The sequence below is a fragment of the Tachyglossus aculeatus genome, chromosome 3 (assembly GCF_015852505.1).
Source record: "Tachyglossus aculeatus isolate mTacAcu1 chromosome 3, mTacAcu1.pri, whole genome shotgun sequence".
NCBI lineage: Eukaryota > Metazoa > Chordata > Mammalia > Monotremata > Tachyglossidae > Tachyglossus > Tachyglossus aculeatus.
Window position 1 is genome coordinate 39,749,043 of NC_052068.1, and position 24,079 is coordinate 39,773,121.

Sequence of the window (24,079 nt, forward strand, 5' to 3'; positions counted from 1 at the left end):
TATGACTAAGGGGTTTTTGAATTCACTGAAGAAGGCTTCCTACGCTTGATGATTGTTTGATTTTTTAGCTATCTATAGGCGTCTTTTTCTTTTCCTAGGCAGAGGAAAAATGGAAATATGATTTTCCCAATCTTTTTTTGTTTCCCTGCTTGCCACTCTGTGAGCAGCAGGTTTGCAGCAAACATGTTAATCTAGTTAGACCTGCCTAGAAAAGCAAACTAATATCATTTCTCATCGAAGTTCTGGCTAATTCAAATGGGCTGATCTGGACAGAGGGAAGTAAAATAAACCTCTCTATCTCTCTCGTGTGGGGATGTGTCGGGGGGGTGGCTATGGGTTTGCACTGGTGAAGTGTTTGTGATGTTGGAATTGCTGTGTAGTGTTTGCAATCACTGAAGCATTGTGCAGAATGTGTTTTTTAAGTTTGCGAGTGTTGTGAATGGCATCCTTGAGGATGCGAGTGTGGAGGGAGGTGGTTGGGCTGCGGCCACAGAGGAAAAGATCCGGCTCTTCAAATGCCTTCTGTAACATCGTGCTCTTAGCTCGCGCTTGGCCTGGTGGGTCCGGTGAGCGCGGCAGCACACAAGTAGTTAAGCTGAAGTTCCTCGTGTTCCCTGGTTAGTGTAGCAGCCTCTGACTGCTAACCTGCAGCCGGGCTCTGGAGAGCAGAGAAGAGGAATCTGGAGCTTGTCTGGACATTGCCGGCTCTGCAGCGGAGGCTCTGGAGGTTCGGAGGCGGCTGCAGCGGCAGGCTTGGGTAGGTAGCGCTTGCCTTGATGGGTATTTGGTTTTCTCCCGGGGAGGGACGAGAGCCGGTGGTTCGTGTTTGCAAACAAGATCCCTTGGACATGATCGGTGAGCAGATGTCCAGGGTCCTGCTGCTAGCGGTGGAAAGAAGTGGTCGTGGTGCAGGCATGCCCACTGATTCCCTGCGCTCCTCTATTAGATCTGCTTCGGTTCCTTCAGTTTGTCTGAATGCCAGGCCGGGAGAGGTGATCTGAATGTCACTGTTCCGTCCTGAGCTAAAAGGGGGCAGTTCTGCAGCACAAAGGGCATCGTTCGTACAATTGCATTCGTAGGTGATTTCCTGAATGGGGCAGCTGCAATTACGGATGTAAAATGCTGATTCTTTGGACCAGGAGAATTCATTTGTTCCAAACCATCTTTTTTCTCAAGAAGACAAAATCCTAGAGGGAGATTTTCCCTTTCAGACCTTCCAGTTTGGGGGCTAAAGGCTTTCCTGAAGTCCCCTCTTCCAAGCCCTTAGCTATTTCAAAACCAGCCCGGCAGTGTCAGGCAGTCCCTGCCTTAGACAATCAGGGCTAAGAGCACAGGCCTGGGAGTTGGAGGACATGGGTTTTAATCCCAGCTCTGCTGTGTTACTCTGAGCAAGTCCCTTCACTTCTCTGTGCCTCAGTTCCCTCATCTGCATAATGGGGATTCACCACCCATCCTCCCTCCTACTTAGTCTAGGACCCCCATGTGGGACCTGATTACCTTGTATCTGTCCCAACGCTCAGTATAGTGCTTGACACATAGTAAGTGCTTAACAAATACCACCATTATTATTGTTGTTGTAATTATCATTATTATATGAGGAAACAGAGACCAGATCAGATTGCAACCCCTGGGCTGGTTTACTCCTTACATGATCTAATAATAATCGTAGTCGTAGTGGTATTTGTTAAGCGTGTGCCACGCTTTACGGTAGATACAAGGTAATCAAGTTGGACATGGATTCTGGCCCACATGGGGAAAACCATCAAAGTAGGAGGGAGGACAGGTTCCGATTTTACAGATGGACAGGCAAGTGGGATAGCTGGAATTAGAATCCAGGTCTTCTGTATCCCAGGCCTGGGCTCTTTCCACTAGGCCGTGCTGCTTCTTCAGAGAATTTTCTGCCCGCGGGCCAGCACCAGTCATTTTCCTGGTGACATTTGCTTGGCTGAGGCCGGGATAACTTGGAGAGACGCCCCCTCCTTGAATAACAGTCGCATCTTTTCTCTAGGTACCCAGGGATGGGCAAAGGCAATGGCAGAGGCATCCAAATATGGCTTCTAGTGCTTTTGGGGGTTCTGGCAAGGAGATCATAGTATTACCAGGATGACGATCCACTTTTAGGAGTCTCTGCAAGAGGTCAGAGGATGTAGTTTCAAAGATGTCTGCTCTCCTGAAGTTATTAGCCACAGCCTTTATTCCTTAAGGTGTACACCTTAAGCCCCTACCCCCATATGATCCCAGGGAATTTCCCAGCCTCCATCCACACTTCAAAAGCCTCAGGTTTCCCTTCATCAGCCGTCATTCTTCAGATCCAATTGCCAAGCCCAGGAACAAGCTATTTAGTTTAGTTTACTATGCGTCAGCCTGCAAAGCTGGACAGGGGGTTTAAAGTCAGGGAGGGTAGTCAAAGCTTCAGGATTTCCATGGGCTGGGGTGGGTTTTCTAGAAATGTTAATCATTTGAGAGGTAAATTGCATTTTGAGATAGGTCAGTGTAGTCCCAGAGGTCCACATCTGGAAACTCAGGAAGAACTTTAAATTTTCCAACTTAGAAATTTACCTGTGGCACAATTTTAAGTCATCAGCACTTGGGTACTCATCAAAGCCTCTCCAAACATGCCAACAGTCACATTCCTTTGGATGAAGTGAAATTCTGGAACATGAAGAACTTATGAAACAAACTTTATCCAACTTGTACTCTTCCTGAATTCAACTCACTACCCAGTTTTACAAGCAGGAAGTCTTCACTTCACTGGTTTTGCCAAAAGGGCAAACAAGCTACCCAGAAATAGACGGGGGTGTGGGGGAAAGGTGTTCTGGTCGGATGGAGCAAAGCTGTAGGATAATATGGTGATTGAACAAGAAGGCAAAGGAATTTGGGAAAGTCAGGCTAAGAATATTGGAGGCCTATTATATTATGGGATAAATCAGTGGAGCCCTGGGAGTTCTCATCTGGAAACAAACCAATTTGCAGAAATTGCTTCCTGTCACTTGAGTGAAAAGCCAACACAATCCAGCATCATCATCATCAATCGTATTTATGAGCGCTTACTGTGTGCAGAGCACTGTACTAAGCGCTTGGGAAGTACAAATTGGCAACATATCCATCAATCGTATTTATTGAGCACAAGATAGACCTTTAGTGGATGTGTTCAGGAGAGGGCTAAATAGAATGTGCCATTCCATCCTCAGCATTCTAGGCAAACTGTTTATCTGCAATCAAATTTTTTTTCATCTAAATTGGGAAAGACAGTTCATGCTGCAGTAGGAAGTATGCTATAGCTAAATGACGTCTAGCCGGTAAAGGCTTTTCTTTCATAGAACAGTTGTCCTAATTTTCCTGGATTTTTCTCTGTTCAGTGAGTTCTTGAAAGAATTCAGAGAAGCAATAATACACTTTCATGGTGGCCTGGTTTTTTCACCACAGCTTAGATTAGAACTCGGAAAGGACTCTTAAACCCACAGAAGGAGTTGAATTCCTGGGTTCCCTTGGAAGTTTATACTACCTCCCTAGGGACCTCAGGTACTTAGTTGGCCTAGTGGAAAGAGGTTGGACCCGAGAGTCAGAGGGCCTGGATTTTAATCCCTTGTATGATCTTGGGCAAGTCACTTGTCTTCTCTATACCTCAGTTTCTTCATCTATGAAATGGAGATTCAATACCTGTTCATCCTCCTACTTAGACTGTGTCCGATCTTAAAAACTTGTATCTGTCCCACTGTACACACCCTTGGCACATACTAAGTGTTTAAAAAATCTCAATTATTATTGTAATCTTTATTACTGTCTCTCCCTTCCTTGGTGTTGGGGAGTTCACATTGGGCCATCGAGGACTCATGTACACTTTAAAAGTCTTAGAAAAAGGGATTGCTTACATTTTAAAGGTTTCTAGTCCTACCTCTCACCCCCACCTACCATACACCCTATCCCCCCTACCCCCCCACCCCGCTTAGCTTAGGGATTTGGCCATTTGTGCTCCACTCTAGCCCAGGCTTGCCTAAAAATAATTCTTTATCATTAAGAGATAAAGTTGGAGGGCTCCTCATTGAAAGAGAGGTGACACGACTTAGTAGAAAGGGCATGAGATGGGAGTCATTCATTCATTCAATCGTATTTATTGAGCGCTTACTGTGTGAAGAGCACTGTACTAAGCGCTTGGGAAGTACAAGTTGGCAACATGAGAGTTGTAGTCATGAGATGCAGGTTCTACTTCCAACTCTGACACAGAAGTGGTAGTAAGCAGTGGTAGTAGCAGTAGTAGATGTAGTACTTTTCTCTCTTTCCACCCTTTACTCTCCATCCAAGCTGCTATCACGTTACTTCAAGCGCTTATCTTATCCCACTTTGATTACTGAATCAGCCTCCTTGCTGACCTCCCTGCCTCCTCTCTCTCTCCACTCCAGTCCATACTTCACTCTGCTGCCCAGATCATTTTTCTAAAAAGTGCTTAGGCCATGTTTCCCCACTCTCTCTAGAACCTCCAGTGGTTGCCCATCCACCTCCGAATCAAACGGAAACTCCTTACCATCGGCTTTAAATTACTTAATCACCTTGCCCCCTTTTCCTTCTTAACCCAGCCCAGATACTGTGCTCCTCTAATGCCAACCTACTCACTGGACCTTGATCTTGTCTCTCGCTGCCAACCTCTGGCCTGGAATGCCCTGCCTCTTCATATTTGATAATCACACCCCCTACCTTCAAAGCCTTATTGAAGGCACACCTCCCTAAAGAGGCCTTCCCTGACTAAGCCTTTCTTTATCCTTCTCCCTCTCCCTTTGGCATCCTCTTGACTTGCTCCTTTCATTCATCCCCCCTTCCCAGCCCCCCAGCATTTGGGGACATATCCATAATTGATTTATATTAATGTCTGTCTCCCCCTCTAGACTGTGAACTCATTGTGGCAGGGAACATGTCTATCAACTCTGTTATAATGTACTCTCCCAAGTGCTTAGTACAGTGCTTTGCACACATTTAGCACTAAATAAATATGATTGACTGATAGTAGTAGCATCATTTACTGTGCCCTCACTTGAAGCAGTGCACTGGTCCAGGCACTTGAGAAGTACTGATTGATGAAGGGATGGCCAGGGTGAGACTTTGGGCAAGCCACTTAACTCCTTTAGGCCTCAGTTTCCTCATCTGTAAAATGGAAATGAGGTAATCTGGTCTCTCTCCAGCATAGCCAAAAAGCAGCATGGCCTAGTGAAAAGAGCACAGGGCTTGGATTCTAATCCAATCGATGCCATTTGCCTGCTATATGATCTGGGGCAAGTCACTTAACTTCTCTGGTCCTCAGTTTCCTCATATGTAAAATGGGTATTGAATATCTGCTCTCCCTCCTATTTAGGCTGTGATCCCCATTTGGGAGCAAGAACCCCATCTGATCTGATTTTATTGTATCTACTCCAGGACTTACTACAAAGCTTGGCATATAGTAAGAGCTTAAGAAGTACCCAAGTTACTAGTATTTCTACTGTAAATATTATTTGAGCCCCATATAGGACAGGGACAGTGTCTGATCTAATAACCTTGTGCATTCAACCTTGTATATACCTGACACTTAGCAGATAGTAGGCTCTTCAAACTATCAGTGGCATTTTTTGAATGCTTATTCTGTTCAGAGCCTTTGGGGGAGTACAATAGAGTAAGTACACATGATCTCTATCCTCAAGGAGCTTACAGTCTAATGGAAGAAACAGACATTAAAATAAACTATACATAGGGGAAGCTATGGAGTACAAGGATATGTACATAAGTGATGGGCTGAGGTTGGGGAGAGTATTAAAGTGCTCAAGGGGTACAGACTCAAGTGTAGAGGTGACTCAGAAAGGAGGATAAATAGGTATTATTTTAATCAGGCTTTGAAGATGGGGAAAGTGGTGGTCTGTCAGATACGAAGCAGGAGGGAGTTCCTGGTAGGAGGGCATGAGGAAGAGGTTGATGGTCAGAGGAACATGAGAGCAAGGCAGAGAGACTGGGTTGGTGTTAGAGGAGGGAAATGTTCAGATTGGGTTGTGGTGGGAGAACAGTGATGCTTAATAGTGGATTAGAGCCAAGGTAAGGAGTTTCCGCTTGAGGTAGATGGATAATGACTGGAGATTTTTTTGAGTAGGGAGATAGGTGCAGAAAGATGTTTTTGTAAAATTACTTGGACAGCAGACTGAAGTGTGAACTGGAGGAGGATAAACTGGAGGCTGGGAGAAGGCTAATGGAGTAGTCAAGACAGGATATGATAAGTGCTTGGACCAGCATGTTGACAGCTTGGACAGAGAGGATGTAGGATTTAGAAAATCTGAAGGTAGGACTGACAGGATTTGGTGACTGACTGAATATGTGGAATGAAAGCTAGAGAAGAACCAAGCCCCTGACAAATGCCATAATTATTGATAATGCCTATTGTGAGTTGTAGAAAGAGTCCTAAACACGGGTTCTAATCCCAGCCCTGCTACATATCTGCTGTGTGACCTTGAGCACATTACTTCAGAGAAGCACTTTTCATTACTTTACTTCACATTACTTCACATTACAGAGAAGCAGCTTGGCTCAGTGGAAAGAGCATGGGCTTTGGAGTCAGAGGTCATGAGTTCAAATCCCGGCTCCACCACTTGTCAGCTGTGTGACTTTGGGCAAGCCACTTAACTTCTCTGTGCCTCAGTTACCTCATCTGTAAAATGGGGATTAAGACTGTGAGCCCCCCATGGGACAACCTGATCACCTTGTAACCTCCCCAGTGCTTTGAACAGTGCTTTGCACATAGTAAGCGCTTAATAAATGTCATTATTATTATTATTACTTCACTTCTCTGTGGCTCAGTTAACTCATCTGTAAAATGGGGATTGAGACTGTGAGCCCCACACGAGACAGGGACTGTGTCCAACCTAATTTGCTTGTATTCACCCCAGCGCTTAGTACAGTACCTGGAACGCAGTAAGTGCTTAACAAAAGCCACAATTATTACTTTTAAGTATGATCCCAGCCTAAATTAGAATTGAAAACATCAAGTGTTTATCTCCAACCTCTTCCTTCCACTCAAAATAGCTGGGCTCTTCCATAAGATTGCCAGTTTATTAACAGCAGCAGGGAGTCAGGGGTTGTAGATGTTGTAATCCAAGTATGCATCTCTCATTAAGTCACTTTTATCAGTAAAGGTGAGTCCAAAGTCTGAGTTAATCAAGCATAGCAAGGAGAGGGCTCAGTCTGTTCTGTGTCTGGTGAACTGAGCCAATCGGGCAGCTTTTCTGCCCTCTGCCTTCCATTTGTGCTGACAAAGCTGGCTCCTAGCTTTCACCTCAGAAAGACCGAAGCCATAAAAATCTCTACATTCATGAGCTCATCGCCGATGGATTCTGAAGTGAACCCACTCACCGTTTCGGTTAAAACGAAACCTGAACCGCAACCTATTTTTAGAACCCATTATTCCCCTTTTGACAAACCGTGAAGACAATGCAGGAGTTTGAAATGTAACATTAAGGGGCAATTTTAAAGGAAAATATCCTCCTCAAATCGATTTTGAAACTTTGATTTCAAGAACCTGTGATCCTGAAGAGGCTCAGAGGAAAACTAGCCATGTCTAAATATATTTATTTACGTAGCAGCTTCCTGGGTTGGTGGCTAGCCTTTGTCCTGGTAATGTTCTGAATTTGCCACAGAGCAAAGCTTGTTCTCATCCCTTGAGAAGTAGGACAATCTCAGAGATGCTTACTGTGAGAGAAGACTGTTATGGAAACCCATCTCATCCCTCTCCAGCCCCTTGACCTGATGTGGTACCTATACATCCATAATGTTTTAGCAAGTGGAAGGAGGAGCTTCTGGTCTGGAACAGTAGAAAAGCAGCAGCAGGAGATATGTGAATCCAAGATGGATCTTTTACTGGTCACCATGGGACCGGGATCTATTTTTTTAATGGCATTTGTTACTGTATGCCAGGTGCTGTAATAATAATAATAATAATAATAATAATAATAATAATGATAATAATAATAATAATAATAATAATAATAGTATTTGTTAAGCGCTTACTATGTGCCAAGCACTGGTCGAAGCACTGGGGTAGATACAAGGTAATCAGGTTGTTCCACATGGGGCTCACAAACTTAACCCCCATTTTACTGAGGAGGTAACTGAGGCACGGAGAAGTGAAGTGACTTGCCCAAAGTCACATAGCTGACAAGTGGCGGAGCTGGGATTAGAACCCACAACCTCTGGCTCCCAAACCCATGCTCTTTCCACTAAGCCAGGCTGCTGCTTAAAGGTTATCAGGTTGTCCCACATGGGGCTCACAGTCTTAATCCCCATTTTACAGATGAGGTAACTGAGGCACAGAGCAGTGAAGTGACTTACCCACAGGCACACAGCTGACAAGTGGTAGTGTGGATTTTAAACCCACGATCTCTGACTCCCAAGCCCACGCTTTCCCACTGTACTAAGCACTGGGGGAGATACAAGCTAATCAGGCTGTCCCACATGGAGCCCACAGTCAGAATCCCCATTTTACGGATGAGAGAACTGAGGCAAAGCAAAGCTAAGTGGGTTTCCCAAGGTCACACAGGAAACAAGTGGCAGACCAGGGATCATAACTCATGTCCTTTTGACTCTCAGGCCACATTGCTTCACCTATTCAATGGGCCATGATGCTGCACACCCACTCTTTGCCTCTTTTTTCTAATATGGTTTCATTCCTAGGGCTCTTTTCCTTTGAAAGGAGGTGGGTGTTGTGGTCAGGTTTATCTGGGTGAAATGTACTTCAGTGTACAGTAATTTCTCAGGAAATGGGAAACTGCCAAATGGAAACCAGACCCGCCATCTCACTTCTGGCAGTTCAGCCTGTTAGTGATCCAGGTGGAGGCTGGGAGCTTCTGAGAAAATCTCCAGCTAGTTCTACCAGATGAAAAATGGTATATTGACAGCCATCTCTCTAGGGAACTGTTGCTGGCCAATAAGGAACCAAGATTCATCCCTCAGTCCTCTAGGGAATGGAATGGGAATGACAATTTATAGGGAAACAACTTTGTGCTTAGCTTTTGGTATTGAGCATTCATTTTCTAGCAGTAGTCAAAGCCCCTATCCCCAGAACATCCCCAAGAAGGGGCAAATGTTAACAACACCACTTTTTAGGTGGAGAAACAAAGGCTCAGAGAGGTGTAACTTCTGTGGTAGAGCCAGGTTTCACAGATATAGTTAAGGATGGACACTACAATTAGTTTGTAGATCTTCAGTTTGGAAATCCAAGCCATCACATCCGCTCACATCCGCTCCACTCACAAGCAAGCCATCACCAAAACCTGCCGGTCTCACCTCTGCAACATTGCCAAGATCCGCCCTTTCCTCTCCATCCAAACCGCTACCCTGCTCGTTCAAGCTCTCATCCTATCCCGTCTGGATTACTGTATCAGCCTCCTCTCTGATCTCCCATCCTCCTGTCTCTCCACTCTTCAATCCATACTTCACGCCGCTGCCCAGATTGTCTTTGTCCAGAAACGCTCTGGGCATGTTACTCCCCTCCTCAAAAATCTCCAGTGGCTACCAATCAACCTATGCATCAGGCAGAAACTTCTCACCCTGGGCTTCAAGGCTGTCCATCACCTCACCCCCTCCTACCTCACCTCCCTTCTCTCCTTCTACAGCTCAGCCCGCACCCTCCGCTCCTCTGCCGCTAATCGCCTCACCGTGCCTCATTCTCGCCTGCCCCGCCGTTGACCCCCGGCCCACGTCATCCCCCTGGCCTGGAATGCTCTTTCTGCCTTTTTGTAAGTACAGCATGGCCAGGACTGTTGAATTCTTCATTGACCTTTTCAGCCACATACACATTCAATGGTGAACTTCACCATCAGCGATGTCTTCAAATACAAGGGACCGTGGCATTTAAGGTTTCCGACTTTGACCAGAAGGCACTTCTAGACACTTAAAACCAGCTTGAGAGAATGCAGTAGTGCCTTTCTATCTCTAAGGGCTCCATAAGAGGTTGCCTGTACAATTAATGATCCATCTCCTGGTACATTGCAAATTCTAAATAACCCCAGTTTTAGAAATAAACAAATTACTGTGGTGATACAAGAAGCCGCAGGAGGACTTCAGTCTCATCTGGGCTATTGGTAGGGTGATAAGGCTGGAGAAGGCAGATCTTCCATCCTCATGGAATAAAAATGTCCCCAAAAGCTAAACCAGACATGAAAACAATCAATCAAAAATACTTATTGAGCACCTACTGAGTGAGGAGCACCATACTACCCAGAAGATTACAACCGTAGTGTGACACACATTTACTCCCCTCACACAGCTTACAATCTGATGGTGAAGACAGGCAAAAATTATTTTTAGATAGTAGTAGGAGGAGGAAGAATAAGGGCATAGGAGGACAGGGCAGACACATCAGGATGAAAAAGCTGAATAAATGACAACTTAATGGATTAAATGAAATTAATCCCAGGATAATTCTGCAGTCGCTTATATGTTTTTCTTTAAGAAGTTTTGCTGACCTTACAAAAATGGATGTCAAAACATACCCCTGTCCTTTAGGGAAGGTTTCTGGGTGGCCTGACAAATGTAATCCCAGAATGCAAGTCATGGAGGTTTCTGTCTTGCCTCTCCATTGAAATTAAGTTGCCACACAAACAGGAAATGTTTAAGAGCTTGAAATAAGCTTTGGACCTAGAAGATTCTGGGTGACAAAGTGACCTAACAGAAAGCACAGCCCATGCTGGCTCAACATTATCAGCACATTCTTATCACTTCGGTGGTTCAGGTTCCCACTTTCATGATAGCAACAACCTTGCAATAAATTGCTAATTCATTTGTGAAAATCCCGTCCCTCTTCAGATTTTCAGCCGGGAACTTTGAGTGCCTGTGGAATGAATGAAGCTGAAGAGTTTCTAGTTGGATCATTTCCACTTCGCAGAGCCTATTAACTGTACAATCAGGTAAGGAATCCAGGGTGGAGAGGGTATCTAGGAGTGTGACTAGGACATGGTTATTAAGCTTGAGAAAGAACTTGGGAAAAGATCCTGCCATTAACACTTGTCACAGTTTACTCAAGAATTCAGTTTCGTGGCGGGGACTGTACTTTAGTTGACCTTCCTGAGGACTTGGAAATTTGGGAGAGAAAGAGCAGAAGAGATTTGGATGTGGGACAATTAGTTGTTAGTCTCTCCTCTTTCCTTCTCCCCTCCCCTGCCACCCCCTCTCAATTGTTGGGAGGGAAGAAGGCTCTGCCAGGTGGGAAGAGGACTCCTTTCAGAAATGAGGTGAGTTTTTTTGGTGGGTGAGTGGGGATTCCTTGCAGGAAGACACTGAGACAGTCCTGAATTGGTACTGAATTCAGATTGATTCACCAGATCCATGCAATGCGATTTTGCGGTGAAGACTTTAAGAAAGATATAGGGATGGTGGGGCTACTTAGAGTGGTGGGAAAAGGAGAAGAATATACTAGCTGTAATTAAAGCCTTAAAATGAAATGTGCTTTTTATGATATTTGTTAAGCACTTATCATGTGTCAAAAACCTTTTCTAAGCCCTGGGGTAGGTAACAAGTTAATTAGGTCTGTAACAGTCCGTGTCCCCTGTGGAGGAAGAACAGGTATTCAATCCCCATTTTACAGTGTGGAAATGGAGGCACAGAGAAGTAAAGAGACTTGCCCAAGGTCACACAGCAAACAATTGACAGAGCTGGGATTAGAACCCAGGTCCTCTGACTGCCACGCCCATGCTCTTTCCACTAGGCCACACTGATTCTCTATGAAATGGTGATTATGTAGAAGGACTACAATTCAATGCATAGTAGCTACTGTGATGCTCTCTTCCCTCCATTCCTTTCTATCCGAGGATCTCGGGAATGGTGGACCATTTAGAAGAGAGACACGATGAAAGCATATCTTGTAACATGTCAGTTTGATAAATGGCCTCTTGTGATGATGCCGTTTTCATCCCAAAGCTACAAATATCCTGCACAGGATTCTTTGAGGGTTTACCAGCTGTCGCTTCTCCGTTTTTAATTGCCTCTCTTAAATATGGCAAGTCTCCTCCCTGCTGGCAGGAAGGTTGAATGAAGGCTGTGGCTTTGGAGGAGATATTCTAGATTCCATAAGAGGGCAGGGGCTACTGGACTGGCCAGCTTTTGGAAATGATCAAAGATTAAAATTCCCAGATTCCCTAAACTTCACCTAATCCACTTCTCCTCCCCATCCAGGGCTGGATTAAGGGTGGCCTGGAGCAGGTAATTTTTGGAGACTGGATCTGAAATTCCTACTGGGGTGTCCTGGTAAAAGGCTTGAGACTAAGCGGGAAGTGTTTGAATGGGAAAATTTCCTTGGCTTCAGCTGGCTGCTTTACTATCTGGCTCCAGGTGTCTCCTTGGCTTAGAGTCAGTCGAAGGAAGTAATGGAAGTGAAGGGGCTTTCCACAGGTGGTTTCTCTAGTGCAACCCACCCTAGTCCATCTGAGCAGCAGTCCACTAAGGCCTGCAGAGCGGTGAAGCCCAGAGTAGCTACTTCATTGTACAGGTTTAATCTAACCTCGCACCCCACGGCAACTCACAGCAGGGTAGGATTGTAATGTTTAGTTTCAGAAGTATTAAATGCACCCAACATTCCTTCTCGTGAAAGACTATGGAAACTGCATGGTCTAATGGAAAGAGCACAGGACTCTGGGTTCTAATCCTGGTTTCACCACTTGCCCGCTCTGTGTCATTGGTCATTTTTCTGTGCTTCAGTTTCCTCATCTGCAGAATGGAAATCTTAAATTCCTGTTCCCCTTCCCCTTTAGACTCTGCGCCCCATATGGTACGGAGATTGCATCTGAGCTAATTGTAGTGTATCTACCCTGGCATTTATCATGGTGCTTGGCCCACAGCAAGTGTTTAACACCAAAATTATTATTACTAAAGATTGCTACCATGGCTTGGCAGTGCTGTAAACTTCTTGTCTCACTGAATAATGTCCTGAATCCCTACGTAGTAGAATATCCTATTACTCGGCCAATTTGCGTAGGTGACTGGGCAGCCAGTCAATCCATGTAGGTTGGTTGAGCAGCCAGCCAACTGATGTTGCCTGGTTTAGCAACGGGCCAATTGGTGTTGCCTAGTTTAGTAGTCCCTCTCAGGGTCACACCTGGAGAGTTTCCAGTACTCTACCAGTCTTAACTATGGGAGGGAGAGTCAAGCAGAGGCATATCCATTCCATTCCTAGCTTGGCCAGTGCCTAGTGAGTGGAAGGCAATCTGCTACCTACTCACCTGTACTGGGCAGCAGCAGCATGGAAGAGAGTCGAGGGCGGAGACTCTCATACCATGGCGGCATAGAAGGCCGCCATGGTAAACCACTTCATATTGTGACCAAGAAAACTCTATGGATACACTACCAGAACAATTGCAGTTGGAGGTGGGGCATTCTGGGAGAGATGTGTCCACTGTGTCGCTATAGGTTGGAGACAATGGCATAAGAAAAGCTTAGTAGTCAGCCAACTAGTATGTAGCCCAATTTAGTGGCCAGCTAAAGGTGTGCCAAGAGGATGGAGAGAAGGAAGGAAAAAGTGGGGCTAGCTCTCTTTTCAACTCTAGTCCCTGGGCCATCTCAGAGCTTTTTTTTTTTTTTTTTTTTAAGTGGTATTGGTTAAGTGTTCACTATGTGCTAGGCGGTGTACTAACTGCAGGGGTAGATACAAGATAATCAGGTTGACTTGCACCATATGAGGCTCACAGTCATTGTTCCGTATGAGGCTCACAGTCTTAATCTCCATCTTACATATGAGGTTATGTTGCCAATTTGTACTTCCCAAGCGCTTAGTACAGTGCTCTGCACATAGTAAGCGCTCAATAAATATGATTGATGATGATGATATGAGGTAACTGAGGCACAGAGAAGATAATAGACTTGTCCAAGGTCACACAGCCGACAAGGGGTGGAGCAGGCATATGCCCTTTTCACTAGGCCATGCTGCTTCATGTATACTGGTGCCTTCGCAATTAAACTGGAAACCATACCAAGACACATTTCCAGTCTTCAAGGGAGTGTTTCACAGGACACACCCCTGTGTGCTCTCCTTTGTCTGGAGAGAGAAGCCTTAGCTGGCGCTGATCTCTTAGTTTGGTCTGGAATAATAATAATATTTATTAAGCGCTTACTATGTGCAAAGCACTGTTCTAAGCACTAGGGAGGTTACAAGGTGATCAGGTTGTCCCACGGGGGGCTAACAGTCTTCATCCCCATTTTACAGATGAGGTAGCTGAGGCTCAGAGAAGTGAAGTGACTTGCCCAAAGTCACAAAGCTGACAAGTGGTGGAGCCAGGATTTGAACCCATGACCTCCGACTCCAAAGCCCGGGCTCTTTCCACTGAGCCACGCTGGAATGTAGAAGCAGGTCTCAAACACACCACTGAGGTGGCCTTAGGAGCCTATTGGAACTGGACCATGTTTCTGGTGACAGTTGTAGAGGCCCTCATGTTGCCATGATGACCAATCAATCAACCAATCAGTTGTGTTTATTGAGTGCTTTCTATGTGCAGAGCTCTGTACTAACACTTGGAAGAGCACAATATAACAGAACTGGTAGACATATTCTCTGCCCACAATGAGCTCACAGTCAAGAGGGAGGAGACAGACATTAATAGAAATAAATAAAGTGCAGATATGCACATGAGTGCCGTGGGGCTGCAGAGGGGGAGGATTGATAAAGGGTGCAAGTCCAAGGACAAGGGCGGTACAGAAAGGGGAGTGGGGAAGAGGAAATGAGGACTTGGCTGGGGAAAGCCTCTTGGAGGTGATTCATTTATTCATTCATTCATTCAATCAATCGTATTTATTGAGTGCTTACTGTGTGCAGAGCACTGTATTAAGCCCTTGAGAAGTACAAGTTGGCGACATATATAGACGGTCCCTACCCAACCACGGGCTCACAGTCTAGAAAGGGGAGACAGACAACAAAACAAAGCATGTGGACAGGTGTCAAGTCGTCAAAATAAATAGAATTAAAGCTAAATGCTCATCATTAACAAAATAAATAGAATAGTGAATATGTACAAGAGTAAGTAGGAGATGTGCTTTTAATTAGATTTTGTATGTGGGGAGAGTAATTCTCGGTCTCGTAGAGGGAGGACATTTGAGGCCAGAGGCAGGATGTGGGCGAGAGGTGGACGGTGAAATAGACTAGATCAATATATGGTGAATAGGTTGGCATTAGAGCGAAGTGAGTGGCTGGGTGGTAATAGGAAATCAGGTTGGTGAGGTGGGCCCGGGGTAGGGCTGGGGGCCAAGCGATTGTCTCCCCAAATTTTCTGGGACCCTCATGTCTGCCTCACAGGGCTACACAGTTTAAAACATCAGTAGCCTGGGGCCCTGGCCTCTGGCAACTCAACCCAGTACTTCAGGCTCGATTTCGGGAAATAGGGCTGAGGGGATCCCACCTCTCTCCTGAGGGCCGCCCTTACAGCGGCATCCTTTAATGCTCTGCCAGGTTGGAGGTACAGCCCGTTGTGCTCCCTTGGAAAGGATCTCTTACATAGTGGCTAATCCAGAAGGCTGTTTGTTATTTTCATCTTGAGTATCTACTGAAAACTCCCAGGACTTTTTGTGCTGATTGGCACTGGATAGACACCCTGATGGGAGGATAGACAATAAGCCTCCACCCTTTAGAATGTCCCATCCTTTTAAGATTAAGCCCTTTCCTCTGATGTAGAAAATGCTACTGCCATGGACAAAAGGCGAGCTGTCTGGGGATGCATAGGTCAGGAAAAGCAGCGTGACCTAGTGGATAGAGCACGGGCCTGGAAGGAAAAAGGACTTGGATTCTATTACTGGCTCTGCCACTTGTCTGCTGTGTGACCTTGGTCAAGTCACTTCACTTCTCTGGGCCTCAGTTACCTCATCTGTAAAATGCGGATTAAGACTGTGAGCCCCATGTGGGACAGGGACCACGTGCATCCTGATTACCTTGTATTATAATAATAATAATGATGATGATGGTATTTGTTAAGCACTTACTTTGTGCGAAGCACTGCTCTAAGTGCTGAGGGGGATATAAGGTGATCAGGTTGTCCCACGTGGGACTCACAGTCTTAATCCCCATTTTACAGGTGAGGTAATTGAGGCACAAAGAAGTTAAGTGGCTTGCCCAAGGTCACACAGCTGAGAAGTAGTGGAGTCAGGATTCGAACCCATGACCTCTGACTACCAAGCCCGTGCTCTTTCCACTGTATTTACCCCCAGCAATTGGTACAGTGCCTGGCACATAGTAAGTGCTTAACAAATACCATAAAAAGGAGCCACCAATTTTGGGCTGAAGGATTGAGCGTGCATCACTGTGGTCCCTTTCCCAGAAATGGGGATCCTGATACCTATAGTCTGGGGTGCCTCCGCCCGCACCCCCCCAGCTTAAGCATCTTCCAGATCCACTAGACTGTAAGCTCCTTGTGGACAGGGATCATGTCTACTAAGTTTATTGCACTCGCAAGCAGTGCTTGAAACAGTGCTCAGCGCTTAGAACAGTGCTTTGCACATAGTAAGCGCTTAACAAATACCATTATTATTATTATTTAGTGCAGTGCACCTTATACAATAAGTGCTCAACAATACCAATTGATTGAATGTCCAAGATATGTGACAAGTAGAAGAAAGTAGAGATTCGTGGTCACCTTATGATTACTCAATCACTTGTTCTAGTCCATCTCTAGTGAGAAGGGGATTTAGAGTTAGTAGATTTTCACATTAGTCCTCAAGACCGTAAGATCATTTTGGGCAGAGACGATGTTTGCTAATTCTGTTGTGTTGCACTCTCCCAAGGGCTTCATACGGTGTTCTGCAAATAGTAAGCACTCAATAAATACTGTTGATTGATTGATTTAGGACTCAAACAATTTCTCCTGTTCATTCCCTGATAGATTGATTATTCTCATTCTCCTTGTGTTTCAGTTTACATTCCCAATGGCCAAGCGTACATTCTCCATGCTGGAAATAATGTTAATCTTTCTCCTAGTGATGATGACGGCTCTAACTGTGGCTCTTCTGAGCCTCCTCTTCATCACCAGCGGGACAATTGAAAGCAAATCAGGCAAGTTGCTACTGTTCCATGTCTTGGGGGTTGGACATATCCAGGGTCCTAGTAGGGAGGGTGATAACTGGACATACCTCATCCTCATGGGGCTGGAAACTCCCTGTGGGCAGGAAATGCTTCTAGTGACTCTATTCTATTGTACTCCCCAAGCACTTTGTACAGTAATTATAATAATGATGTTATATGTTAAGCACTTACTATGTGCTAAGCACTGTTCTAAGCACTGGTGCAGTACAAGGTAATCAGATTGTCCCACGTGGGGCTCACAGTCCTAATCCCCATTTTACAAATGAAGTAACTGAAGCACAAGGAAGTTAAGTGACTTGCCCAAAGTCACTCAGCTGACAAGTGGCAGAGTCGGGATTAGAACCCACAACCTCTGACTCCCATGCCGTGCTCTTTCCATTAAGCCATGCTACAGTGCTCTGCACACAGTAACCAATGATTGATTGATTGATTGATTATTGATTGATGGACAGACCTTCTGCTGAACTAAGTGGAATTGAATGAGCATGGCCCAAAGGAAGAAGATGAGGGGCTGCAGATTGTTATAGATTTAGGGATTCTCACCCTGGAATTCCCCTTTCCACAAACTTCCACTCCTGGGGGTCGGAAATGCTCACTGTGCCTAGACACCCTGGCCTCTGGAGTGGAACATAATGTGAGTCTCAGTGACGACTTGTACACTCATTAACAGAGCGATTTGCCTTTGAACTCTAGTTATCTTCCCTCTGCAGGATGGTGACCCAAAACCTGTTTCTTTAGGCGGGGCCTGACATAGTGGATGTGCCCAGAGAGGGGGAGGTGGAGGGGAAGAAAAGGAGGAGGAACCGATTAAATGGGAGAAAGAGTGAAAAGTGGGGAGAGGGGAAAGATGGGCAGGTGGACAAAAGGGAAAGAGGTACAAAGATGGGGAAGAGCAAGGAAAGGGGAAGCCCTGCCCTGCTTCTTCCGCTACTGCCTCCTTTGGAGCAGTCTCCTTTATTGCTTCCAAAAGGGTCCTTGGCAGAGACGAGGTCTGGGGAAGGATGGTTCTCTCTCGGCTGGCCTCTACTGCCTCTGCCAGTTTTTCAATAATGATGGTTGCTAGCCCTGGGCTAACTGGCCCATCTTGGCTGTGTACCTGCTAGGGCTACCAGGCTCTGTCAGCCCCCGCAGTAAGCCCCTGGTCTTTTTTTTTTTTTTTGAGTGTTCATATTCCCAGTCCTAAGGTCCACACTTGACATCCTGGGCCCTTGAAATAGCACTTAACTGAGGACTGGCAGGGTGGGCTTGAAAGCCAGTCAGGACTGACCTCCATTGTCCACCCCTGCCCCTCCTTCTCTACCTAAGGAGGGAACAACTAAAATCTGGACAAAACCCTTGCTTCCTTTATAAATTCAAAGATGGTTGATCAGAGAAATTGCTCACCTGGCAACACAAGTATCATTATTATTCTTCAGATGCTTTTCGTCTTGAATCCTATCGCAAGTCTGGAGCAATCAATCCACAGGCCATGTGGGTCACTTTAAGCATTCTTGGATGGTCACTGCATTGATGTTCTCTCCAACATCTTGTTCTGCTTCTAGAACCGTCCCACACTTCTCCAGTGCCCACCTCCAAGATTCCTTCAACCACCACCAGCTCCACGACCACCAGCTCCATCAACACCAGCACCCAGAATCCTCCCTTGTTTCAGAACTTCAGTGGCTACCATATTGGTGTTGGGCGAGCTGATTGCACTGGACCCCTGGCAGATATTCCCTTGGTAGGAATATCACAAGTTCCTGTGTAGATTGTAATTTGACCTATTTTTTCCAATGTTTATTTCTGTGAGTCGATACCTGTGAAATAGTTTACTTTAAAAAATGACTGAGGTTTCTAATAGCAATAATGATGGAATTTGTTAAGCGCTTACTATGTATGAAGCACTGTTTTAAGCGCTGAGGAGGATACAAGGTAATCAGGTTGTCCCACATGGGGCCCACAGTCTTTATTCCCATTTTACAGATGTGGTCACTGAGGCACAGAGAAGTTAAGTGACTTGCCCAAAGTCACACAGCTGACAAGTGGTGGAGGCAGGATTAGAACCCATGACCGCTGACTCCCAAGTCCGTGCTCTTTCCATTGAGCCACGCTGCTTACACTCCTAGTATCTCACTCACTTTCTGATCCATTCTTTCTCCCATGGCTCCCACCTATAATAATAATAGTAATTATAGTATTTGTTAAGCACTTACTATGTGCCAAGCACTGTTCTAAGCACTGGGGTAGATACAGGGTAATCAGGTTGTTCCATGTGGGGCTAACACTTAACCTCTCCCCACCACCAGTTAGACATTCTCAGGATTATTCTTTTTTGTATCTGTGAATCTTTCTTTGCCTAGGTTTCTCTCCATGCCTTACAGCTCCTTCTCTGAGTTTATTTTTGTCTGCCTCCATTTCGAGCTCTGCATCGTCTCGGTAGCTCAGTATAACGAGCATGCTCAGATGAGCTGATGATATCTCTAGACTTCCAGTATTTTATATATAGCGACATGGGCTTCCTTACTGCCTTTCCTTCTAATCTCTTCTATTTACTGGTTATCACTGTGAATAGCCTAATTCAGCTCACTTCCATTACGCGTGTGAAGAAGACGGATCATTTTTTCTTCATCACTGTTTCTTCCTCTGCCATTACTGTTGAGTAGCTATGGTGACACACCTCTTCTCTCTCCCCCACACTCACACTCCAGAGTTCCTAGCCTGAGTAGAAGGTGAGTATGTTTTCTGATCATATTCCTTCTCTCATTCATTCATTCAGTCATATTTATTGAGCACTTACTGTGTGCAGAGCACTGTACTAAGCGCTTGGAAAGTACAATACAGCAATAAAGAGAGACAATCCCTGTCCAGGACAGGCTTACAGTCTGGAGTGGGGGAGACAGACACCAAACCAAGTAAACAGGCATCAATATAAATAAATAGAAGTATAGATATAGATATATACACAAATGCTGTGGAGTGAGGTTGGGGGAGCAAAGGGAGCGAGTCAAGGTGATGCAGAAGGGAAGGGGAGCTGAGGAAAAGGGGGCTTAGTCTGGGAAGGCCGCTTGGAGGAGGTATGCCTTCGGTAGGGCTTTGAAGCAGGGAAGAGTGATTGTTTGGTGGATTTGAGGGGAAAGGGCATTCCAGGCCAGAGGTAGGATGAGGGCCAGGGGTAGGTGGCAAGCACCAGAGTAGCGGAGTGTATGGGCTGGGCTGTAGGAGGAGAGAAGGAAGGTGAGGTAGGAACTGTGGCAAGGTGATGGAGAGCTCTAAAGCCCATAATGAGCAGTTTTCGTTAGACACTGGAGATTTTTGAGGAAGAGGGTGACATGCCCTCCTCCTGCTAGAGAAGCAGTGTGGCTCAATGGAAAGAACACGGGCTTTGGAGTCAGAGGTCATGGGTTCAAATCCCAGCTCCGCCAATTGTCAGCTGTGTGACTTTGGGCAAGTCACTTCACTTCTCTGTGCCTCAGTTCCCTCATCTGTAAAATGGGGATGAAGACTGTGAGTCCCCAGTGGGACAACCTGATCACCTTGTATCTTCCCCAGCACTTAGAACAGTGCTTTGCACATAGTAAGCACTTAATAAATGTCATTATTATTATTATTATTATTATGACCAGAATGTTTCTGTAGAAAGATAACCTTCTCGACCTCTCAGCTGCCTTCTACACTGTAGACCACCCCCTTCTCCTCAATACGCTATCCAACCTTGGCTTCACAGACTCCATCCTCTCCTGGTTCTCCTCTTATCTCTCCGGTTGTTCATTCTCAGTCTCTTTTGCAGGCTCCTCCTCCCCCTCCCACCCCCTTACTGTAGGGGTTCCTCAAGGTTCAGTTCTTGGACCCCTTCTGTTCTCGATCTACACTCACTCCCTTGGTGACCTCATTCACTCCCACGGCTTCAACTATCATCTCTATGCTGATGACACCCAAATCTACATCTCTGCCCCTGCTCTCTCTCCCTCCCTCCAGGCTCGCATCTCCTCCTGCCTTCAGGACATCTCCATCTGGATGTCTGCCCGCCACCTAAAACTCAACATGTCCAAGACTGAACTCCTTGTCTTCCCTCCCAAACCCTGCCCTCTCCCTGACTTTCCCATCACTGTTGATGGCACTACCATCCTTCCCATCTCACAAGCCCGCAACCTTGGTGTCGTCCTCGACTCCGCTCTCTCGTTCACACCTCACATCCAATTTGTCACCAAAACCTGCCGGTCTCAGCTCCACAACATTGCCAAGATCCGCCCTTTCCTCTCCATCCAAACCGCTACCCTGCTCGTTCAAGCTCTTATCCTATTCCATCTGGACTACTGTATCAGCCTCCTCTCCGATCTCCCATCCTCGTGTCTCTCCCCACTTCAATCCATACTTCACGCCGCTGCCTGGATTGTCTTTGTCCAGAAATGCTCTGAGCATGTTACTCCCCTCCTCAAAAATCTCCAGTGGCTACCAATCTACCTACGCATCAGGCAAAAACTCCTCACCCTGGGCTTCAAGGCTGCCCATCACCTCACCCCCACCTACCTCACCTCCCTTCTCTCCTTCTCCAGCCCAGCCCGTACCCTCCATTCCTCTGCCGCTAATCTCCTCACCGTGCCTCATTCTCGCCTGTCCCACCATCGACCCCCGGCCCACGTCCTCCCCCTGGCCTGGAATGCCCTCCCTCAGCACATCCGCCAGGCTAGCTCCCCTCCTCCCTTCAAGGCCCTACTGAGAGCTCACCTCCTCCAGGAGGCCTTCCCAGACTGAGCCCCTTCCTTCCTCTCCCCCACCTCCCCCTCTCCATCCCCCCACCTTACCTCCTTCCCTTCCCCACAGCACTTGTATATATGTATATATGTTTGCATGTATTTATTACTCTATTTATTTTTCTTGTACATATTCTATTTATTTTATTTTGTTAATATGTTTTGTTTTGTTCTCTGTCTCCCCCTTCTAGACTGTGAGCCCACTGTTGGGTAGGGACCGTCTCTATGTGTTGCCAACTTGTACTTCCCAAGTGCTTAGTACTGTGCTCTGCACACAGTAAGTGCTTAATAAATATGATTGAATAAATGAATGGGCAGTGGAGTGAAATATGGACTGAACTGGGGAGAGGCAGGAGGTTGAGAGGTCAGAAAGGAGGCTGATACAGTAATCCAGTCAGGATAGGATGAGTGATTGTACTAATGTGGAGAGGAAAGGGCAGATCTTGGCGATGTTGTGAAGGTGAGACCAGCAGGATTTGGTGACGGATTGTGTAGGTGGAGTGAATGAGATGGCGGAGTCAGGATGACACCAAGATTATGGGCTTGTGAAATGGGAAGGATGGTTGTGCCGTCTACAGTGATAGGGAAATTCCGGAGAGAACAGGGTTTAGGAGGGAAGATAAGGAGCTCTGTCTTGGACCTGTGAGTTTAAGGTGGTGGGAAGACATCCAAATAGAGATGTCCTGCAGGCAGGAGGAGATGCGATCCTGGAGGAAGGGAGAGAGAATAGGGAGTAGATATAGATTTAGGTGTCATTCCCATAGAGATGATAGTTGAAGTCGTGGGCTCCGAGTGAGTGTAGATGGAGAATAGAAGGGGACCAAGAACTGAAACTTGAGGGATCCCTACAGTTAGGGGATGGGAATGGGAGGAGGAGCCCAAAGAAACTGAGAATGAATGGCCAGAGAGATAAGAGGAGAACCAGGAGAGGACGGAATCAGTGAAGCCAAGGTTGGGTAAAGTGTTGAGGAGAAGGGGATGGTCCACAGTGTCAAAGGCAGCTAAGAGATCGAGGAGGATTAGGATGGAGTAGGGGCCATTGAATTTGGCAAGAAGGAGGTCACTGGTGACATTTGAGAGGGCAGTTTCAGTGAGGTGATGGGGTGGAAACTGGATTGGAGGGGGTCCAGGAGAGAGTTGGAGGACAGGAATTCAAAGCAGTGAGTGTAGACGACTCACTCAAGGAGTTTGGAGAGGAAGGGTAGGAGGGAGATGGGGTGACTGGTGGGAGCTGTGGGGTCAAGGGAGGGCTTTTTTAAAATGGAGGAGACATGGGCATGTTTGAAGGCAGTGGGGAAGAAGCCATCAGAGAGTGAGTGGTTGAAGATGGTAGTTAGGGAGGGAAGGAGCAAAAGTTTTTATAACGTGCTAAGGAATGTGGTCTGATGTGCTTGTGGAGAGGGTGGCACTTGAGGGGAGGCAGGAGATCTCCTCTGGAGATACTGCTGGGAAAGATGGGAAAGTTGACAAGGGGGCCAAGAGGAGGGGGGATGGAGGAGTGGGAGGGGTGATTTTGGGGAGCTCACACCTGATGTTGGTAATTTTGTTAATGAAGTAGATGGCCGGATCGCTGGAGGCGAGGGATTGAGGTTAGAGTTGGGGGTGGGGGGGAAGGGGCCCGAGGAGGGGGTTAAATGTCCGGAACAGCTGATGGGGGTGATGGGCATGGGTGTCAATAAGGGAAGAGAAATAGTTTTTGCTGGGCAGAGTTAAGGCAAGAAAGGACAAACTTGAAGTGGACAAGGTTGGCCTGATGTTTAGATTTCCACCAGCAGCATTCATTGGCTCGAGCATAAGAGCAATGGAGGTGGACAGGGCTTAGTGGAAAGAGCATGGAAAGAGCATGGGCTTGGGAGTCAGAGGACATGGGTTCTAATCCCGGCTCCACCATTTATCTGCTGTGTAACCTTGGGCAAGCCACTTAACTTCTTTGTGCCTCAATTACCTCATCTGTAAAATGGGGATTAAGACTGTGAGCCCCACATGGGACAACCGGATTACCTTGTATCTAGCCCAGTGTTTAGAACAGTGCTTGGCACATAGTAGGTGCTAAACAAATACCATAATTATTATTATTATCCAGGGCTGTGGGTTAGTGGTGCTAGAGTGATAAAGGGATAGAGGAGTGAGTGAGTTAAGTTCTCCCCTCACCCTAACCTCGCACTGTGATGCCAGACGTTGCACACAGCTGTCAGGGTGCAGCCTCTTGCTGGGGGGCGGTGGGGGATGGAGAGCAACAGTCGTAGTGTCTTGGTTGGTAGGTGGGAGAGCTGGAGTGGAAGGAGTGATT

General features: G+C 46.3%; 1 protein-coding gene and 1 non-coding gene across 4 annotated transcripts in view; both read left to right on the forward strand.

The window, feature by feature from the left end:
- Positions 1-634: 634 nt before the first annotated feature.
- Positions 635-24,079, forward strand: part of LOC119925532 (putative neutral ceramidase C) — a 79,870-nt gene continuing 56,425 nt past the window's right edge. For 2 of the 3 annotated variants that reach the window (XM_038743800.1, XM_038743801.1), the window contains exons 1-4: positions 635-757; positions 10,813-10,913; positions 16,891-17,029; positions 18,601-18,779. In XM_038743800.1, coding sequence (XP_038599728.1) covers positions 16,903-17,029; positions 18,601-18,779 — 306 coding nt within the window. In that variant the 5' untranslated portion in view covers positions 635-757; positions 10,813-10,913; positions 16,891-16,902. Of the gene's footprint in view, positions 758-9,720; positions 9,744-10,812; positions 10,914-16,890; positions 17,030-18,600; positions 18,780-24,079 lie in introns of those variants that run through there. The other variant, XM_038743799.1, reaches the window with a different exon arrangement.
- LOC119926073 lies at positions 13,079-13,216 on the forward strand. Its single transcript, XR_005449986.1, has one exon. It is a non-coding gene; the product is annotated as a small nucleolar RNA SNORA7 (small nucleolar RNA).